At 38.6% G+C, this 6,495-nt stretch overlaps 1 protein-coding gene across 1 annotated transcript in view; it reads right to left on the minus strand.

The window, feature by feature from the left end:
• LOC110447616 (conserved oligomeric Golgi complex subunit 7-like) overlaps positions 1–6,167 on the minus strand; it is a 26,128-nt gene extending 19,961 nt beyond the window's left edge. The window contains exons 1-6 of the mRNA XM_021493416.1: positions 6,122–6,167; positions 4,945–5,037; positions 4,073–4,117; positions 3,138–3,193; positions 2,035–2,119; positions 1,774–1,863 (exon numbers count right to left, since the gene is read on the minus strand). Coding sequence (XP_021349091.1) covers positions 1,774–1,863; positions 2,035–2,119; positions 3,138–3,193; positions 4,073–4,117; positions 4,945–5,037; positions 6,122–6,124 — 372 coding nt within the window. The 5' untranslated portion in view covers positions 6,125–6,167. The remainder of the gene's footprint in view (positions 1–1,773; positions 1,864–2,034; positions 2,120–3,137; positions 3,194–4,072; positions 4,118–4,944; positions 5,038–6,121) is intronic.
• Positions 6,168–6,495: the final 328 nt, after the last annotated feature.

A 6,495-nucleotide genomic window follows, 5' to 3' on the forward strand; every position in this document is an offset into this window, starting at 1 on the left:
CACCGTGCTGATATGGCCACAGTAGCCTTGGGATCACCGTGCTGATATGGCCACAGTAGCCTTGGGATCATCATGCTGATATGGCCACAGTAGCCTTGGGATCATCGTGCTGATATGGCCACAGTAGCCTTGGGAGCACCGTGCTGATATGGTCACAGTAGCCTTGAGAGCACCGTGCTGATATGGCCACAGTTGCCTTGGGAGCACCGTGCTGATATGGCCACAGTAGCCTTTGGAGCACCGTGCTGATATGGCCACAGTAGCCTTGGGCGCACCGTGCTGATATGGCCACAGTAGCCTTGGGAGCACCGTGCTGATATGGCCACAGTAGCCTTGGGATCACCGTGCTGATATGGTCACAGTAGCCTTAGGAGCACCTTGCTGATATGGCCACAGTAGCATTGGGAGCACTGTGCTGATATGGTCACAGTAGCCTTGAGAGCACCGTGCTGATATGGCCACAGTAGCCTTGTGATCACCGTGCTGATATGGCCACAGTAACCTTGGGATCACCGTGCTGATATGGCCACAGTAACCTTGGGATCACCGTGCTGATATGGCCACAGTAGCCTTGGGAGCCCCGTGCTGATATGGCCACAGTAGCCTTGGGAGCATCGTGCTGATATGGCCACTGTAGCCTTGGGAGCACCGTGCTGATATGGCCACAGTAGCCTTTGGAGCACCTTGCTGATATGGCCACAGTAGCCTTTGGAGCACCGTGCTGATATGACCACAGTAGCCTTGGGAGCACCGTGCTGATATGACCACAGTAGCCTTGGGAGCACATTGCTGATATGGCCACAGTAGCCTTTGGAGCACCGTGCTGATATGGCCACAGTAGCCTTTGGAGCACCGTGCTGATATGACCACAGTAGCCTTGGGAGCACATTGCTGATATGGCCACAGTAGCCTTTGGAGCACCTTGCTGATATGGCCACAGTAGCCTTTGGAGCACCGTGCTGATATGGCCACAGTAGGCTTGAGAGCACCGTGCTGATATGGCCACAGTAGCCTTGTGATCACCGTGCTGATATGGCCACAGTAACCTTGGGATCACCGTGCTGATATGGCCACAGTAGCCTTTGGAGCACCGTGCTGATATGGCCACAGTAGCCTTGGGAACACCGTGCTGATATGGCCACAGTAACCTTGGGATCACCGTGCTGATATGGCCACAGTAGCCTTTGGAGCACCGTGCTGATATGGCCACAGTAGCCTTTGGAGCACCGTGCTGATATGACCACAGTAGCCTTGGGAGCACCGGGCTGATATGGCCACAGTAGGATTGAGAGCACCGTGCTGATATGGCCACAGTAGCCTTGGGATCACCGTGCTGATATGGCGACAGTAGCCTTTGGAGCACCTTGCTGATATGGCCACAGTAGCCTTGGGAGCACCGTGCTGATATGACCACAGTAGCCTTGGGAGCACCGTGCTGATATGGCCACAGTAGGATTGAGAGCACCGTGCTGATATGGCCACAGTAGCCTTGGGAGCATCGTGCTGATATGGCCACAGTAGCCTTGGGAGCACCGTGCTGATATGGCCAAGCTTTATACAGGTAATACAATATGTATATTGTGACAAGAAACAAAGTATAATTTTCATGGTGGGCTTAAAGGTTGCCCTTATCTAAAGTAATGGACTTCTAATCATACATTGCTGTAACTATATAATGTTCTTGGAAGGTCCTGTTTTCACCTGTGCTAGTATCTATGTAACATTGTATACCTGGACATATGTAGATGTAGGTATAGGTATATCTGCGCTTACCTGGAGACCTTCAGCAGCAGCTGTTAGACGAGACTTGATGGAGTCAAGCTGGAGCAACATCTGCATGGATTGGGAAGTGTCCTGTTCCACCTGTAAAAATTTATACAAATCTTTAATCCTTATATGATATTAAATATTGAATGGACTTCATAACTGTAGTATGAATTAATGTGTTTACCTATTAAGTAAGCATTCTACTTTCTTCAACAGCTTACCAGGCACATCCTGTTACTGGTTCTTACATACCTATAACACACTCACCTTCTGTATGTCTTGTTTGACCATTTTCATCTGATCTTGTAACAGAGACGATTCTTGCTTAACCGCATCCAGCTCTCTCATGACCCTATCAGTGAAACAAAGCAATACAATTATTGTAGTTTTTAAGTTAAAGGTAAGCATATAAATTGATATCTTCAACTCATGTCCCTTTAAAATAGGTATATCATATACAATTTTACCATTAACAGTAAGCTGTCATCCTAAATTTGTATGACTGATGGTGTATTATCTCCCTTTGACCAAGAGGAATAGTGGTTCAATATTAGCCTGTTCATTACACTGGTACGTATATGTATACTAGCCTCGTCTCTCAATACACCTATAATAGTTGCAAACTCCACTGTCGTAGTAAAGTGACACTGTCATTGTCAAGAAAACATGTGATTGTGTCATAATTTCATATCACACTGGGAGCAGTCCGGATCAATAGGAATTCTTTTATTGATTTTTTCAATTTGATACAGAATCATTTTTGGTTGACTTCATAAAACATGGTAAACGGTCAGAATTCAGTTGGCTGGACACTGTGATATAAGGCACATTTAGATGAAGGTTACTAGAAATAATTTGTATATTATTGGGGGGGGGNTAATATGTGGTCTAAACTACCAAAATATCATGTTGGGCAGTGCGGGATATAAATAAGTATCTCCCTGCCTCCCCTTATTTTTTTCTGGAATAGCCCCGAGCGATTTGATTTTTTCAGTGAACTCACTTAGAGACAAATATTTTTTTAATGAATCTTAATCTCTGGTAGTTAACTATATACAGGTATCTTAATCTCTGGTAGTTAACTATATACAGGTATCTTAATCTCTGGTAGTTAACTATATACAGGTATCTGACATACACTCTGTTTTTGTATCAACTTTTTCAGCAGCTTCTTAACAACTGTTATCTTAAATTGTTCAGGGTTTTAATAATGCAACAAATACAAATAGCACTACACATAACACTGTGATTAAATGTGGCCTACTAGTTTTATTTCTATATGACGGTTTTCATGGCACTGTGCATGTACACACCTTAGCAGATACCAACCAGTTGGATTTCTACATAAATATTGCCATGGCACTACATACCGTGGGAGATTCTGTACTGCCTGTTGACTGGACTCCTCTATTACATTATTGACCTCCTGAAAAAAATATTCATTATCTTTAATTGCAACTCTTCTTCTGCAATTTTAATTGTATTGTTATGTTTATTCCAATCATAATCAGTTCAAAATGTAAGTAAGAATAAAATGTACAGAATGCAATGTCAAATTATTTTCATTGTTTGAGAATTTTCTATATATGTTATCAGTGACTTTGACCTCGGTAACTTCAGATACACATTCATCTGTGGTAATCTTATACCTGATTTTGATTACCCTCCATTAAAGCTGCAAGAGTGATGACAATGAACTGGGACTGTATGGATATTATTAACCCTTCACCACTGTAGACCATAATGGACTCATCCATATCAATGCATGGTAGAGTCTACTAAAGTTACATAGGGGTGAAAGTGTTAAACACTATGTGTCCTCGTCCCCACAACATTTTCTGTAGTATACTTCTTTTGACATAACTGCCAATATCATTGTGACAGTTCTGTCACAATACCAAAGTATGAAGAAAAGTTATAATGTAGATAGAACAGACTGTTTTAAGTTGAACCTAGAAATCATATGCTTTAAAATAAAACATAACACATCACTAGTAGTTATAATAAATTACTATACAAACTCTAGCTTTCCTATCTTAGATACCAGACAATATGGGTGGCAAGTGTATGAGACACTTGCCTTTCATCAAGGTGTCCTGGATTTGATTGCCCAATTGGAAATGGAAACGTATGAGGGACATGGGTACTCCTGTTTTCTCACAAATTAACCCCCCACCCTGTGCTAACATTCGCACAAAACAAGAGTGATAAATATAAGATGAAATAACTTGTTTCATAACTGTTGTAAAATAAATGAAGTTTAGATCATATAATATTATATCATCTTGGAAAATTTCCTACTCACCTGAATAAACATCTGCAGTTTCATGACCAAAGTTGTGGCATATTGCTGAAATATAAGAATAAATTTAGTTACATACTTCAAAATGTATCACTAAGTCATAATTGTGTCTAGATGCTGGACATGTATGTACCAACAAAATGAAGCTAACATATTTATTATTCTAACAGACCATGTGTATCTTTTCTTAGATTAAGATTTGCTCTGTACCATTATAATTACCGACAAATTCAGTAAACCTCAGCCTCTTTATTAATTTTTTGCTGTCAGTATTTTTTTAACTGAAATCATTTGTATTATAACTTATTAAATGTTCACACAAAGTGTTTTTCATGCATAAAGCTTATTTAATCAAAATGCTTAGTTGCAGTGACTCCCTGAAAAGTAGCGAATCTAAAACTAGATTTGCAGCTAGCCACAAATAACGTTTTTCTTATGTTAATATCTCTAAAAATGTCTTTTACTTGTAAGCACTGCAATACAAGCCTAGGGTTGATGTCATTCAGTCCTATTTGACAGACAAAACATAAATAACTCTTTTGGTTGAATAAATGGGTGTGTGACCAATTTTGCCAAGTACCAAATCTCACAAATGCATGTTTATATGTATTATGTATTATAGAAATTCATATTTTATTCAATACAAACTACAGAAACTGTACATGTGTAAATGTTTGTCTCTGTAACCCTCATTTTTGTTTTACTAATCAGCATTCCTATTTTATGAAATAATATGTGCTATGGTGAGTACTGCATGGAGGTCAAGCAGTATATATGTGAGCACTGGACAGGAGCAGGTGTTAAATAAAGCTTCAGAATATTTGGATACTTTTGAAAACTATTGATCCAGCTTTGTATGAATATGAAATACCAACATCTTTATTCACTGCTGGGTCCTTCTGTGAACTGAAGGCTGTGTTGACCCATTCCTTGACATCAAAGTTGTCATCCAGAAACTTTGAGTAGTCCTGAAAACAAATGCATGTTGATGAAATACAAAAGCATGAAGCCTTCATCATAAAAAAATGGGAAAAAATGGTTTACAAAAGTAACGGGTAATGATGTTTGTAATTGTACTACATGTAACAGCAGGCATAAACTTGTTCAATGCTTAGTGCCACCACTTATCAAACATCATAATAAACATAACCAAAAAGTAATATGTAAATTTTGATAGTTGAGATATATCAAGTTGTATATACTCTAATATATATAAGGCCTCCTGGATGTTTTTATTATATTTTTTTTTTTGTATTTGTTTTATGGATAAGATTACAGTGTAAACTCAAACACTGATGAATAGCTGAACATTAATCTGTAGGAATTATAATTATAATTTTATCACATGTCTCTGCAAAGGTTCCCACAGGCATAATCATCAGTATATTGATGGAGCCCTTATACACTAAAGAAGAACAACAACAAACTCGACTGTATTTAGTAATTAAAGGAAGATAAATAGGCCTATTAAGCCTATTAATAAAATCTGTCAATTTCCTCATCATGAATATTAATGGATCCAAAAATACACATCATAAAGTGCCCCATATAATGTTATATATATATATATTCACACCATCTGTACCACTACAAATTGCGAAAGAGTTATGACCTACTTCAGTTAAAGACATTCAAATTGTGACAATTTTTGTAACCCAGGCCAGGCACTTTGGCATCAATATTTTCTTTAGATGTTTAGTTATTTCGACAAACAGTTAAGATTATTTCCCCGATCAAATGCTTATTGCATAATAATAAAAAGACTAGTGTTTAAAACATCAACACTTGTATCCAACAGATGTGTGTAACATTGAGAAAGAAATAGCTTAGTTTTGGGAGCCAACAGATTCAGGACGAACTGGCCGGCCGATCTGTCACTCAAATTACGGTTTGCAACTTGAGGAACATTCACTTAAATCAGTACGTCGACCAGCTAGCAGAATGAAGTCCGAATGTATTCTTATAAAAGCCTTTCATAAAGGCTTTACAATAATCAAGTAAGCTAAATGGTACTAATTTACAAGAAAAGTGTGCGACTGATAGTTTGTTTACCATTTCTGCAACTTGTCGTCTTTCCTCCACGTTTCACATAATGAAGAGTCAAGCAAAGGGCAGTAACTCTATATGAGATTAGGAATGGCTCAACGGGGTTGAATGAATGACCACCTGTTTTGAAAACACATCTCACATCTGTGATCTTCAAAGTTAAGCCGGTCAATATTCATTTTTTTTCAAACAAACATGATAGCAAGCGAATTAACATTAGATGCATTTGTATATTTTTTAGAGACCTAAAATTGTAAGGTATTATCACGGAATTAGATTATTATCTAAGTCTGTGGTATTATTGAGGCCACCTTTCAAAGTTGCTATAAATAATTAATTTGAACAAACTCGAAAGCAAAATATTGAAGTCCTCAAGTAGT

Source organism: Mizuhopecten yessoensis, unplaced genomic scaffold (genome assembly GCF_002113885.1).
Source record: "Mizuhopecten yessoensis strain PY_sf001 unplaced genomic scaffold, ASM211388v2 scaffold3537, whole genome shotgun sequence".
NCBI classification, from domain to species: Eukaryota; Metazoa; Mollusca; class Bivalvia; order Pectinida; family Pectinidae; genus Mizuhopecten; species Mizuhopecten yessoensis.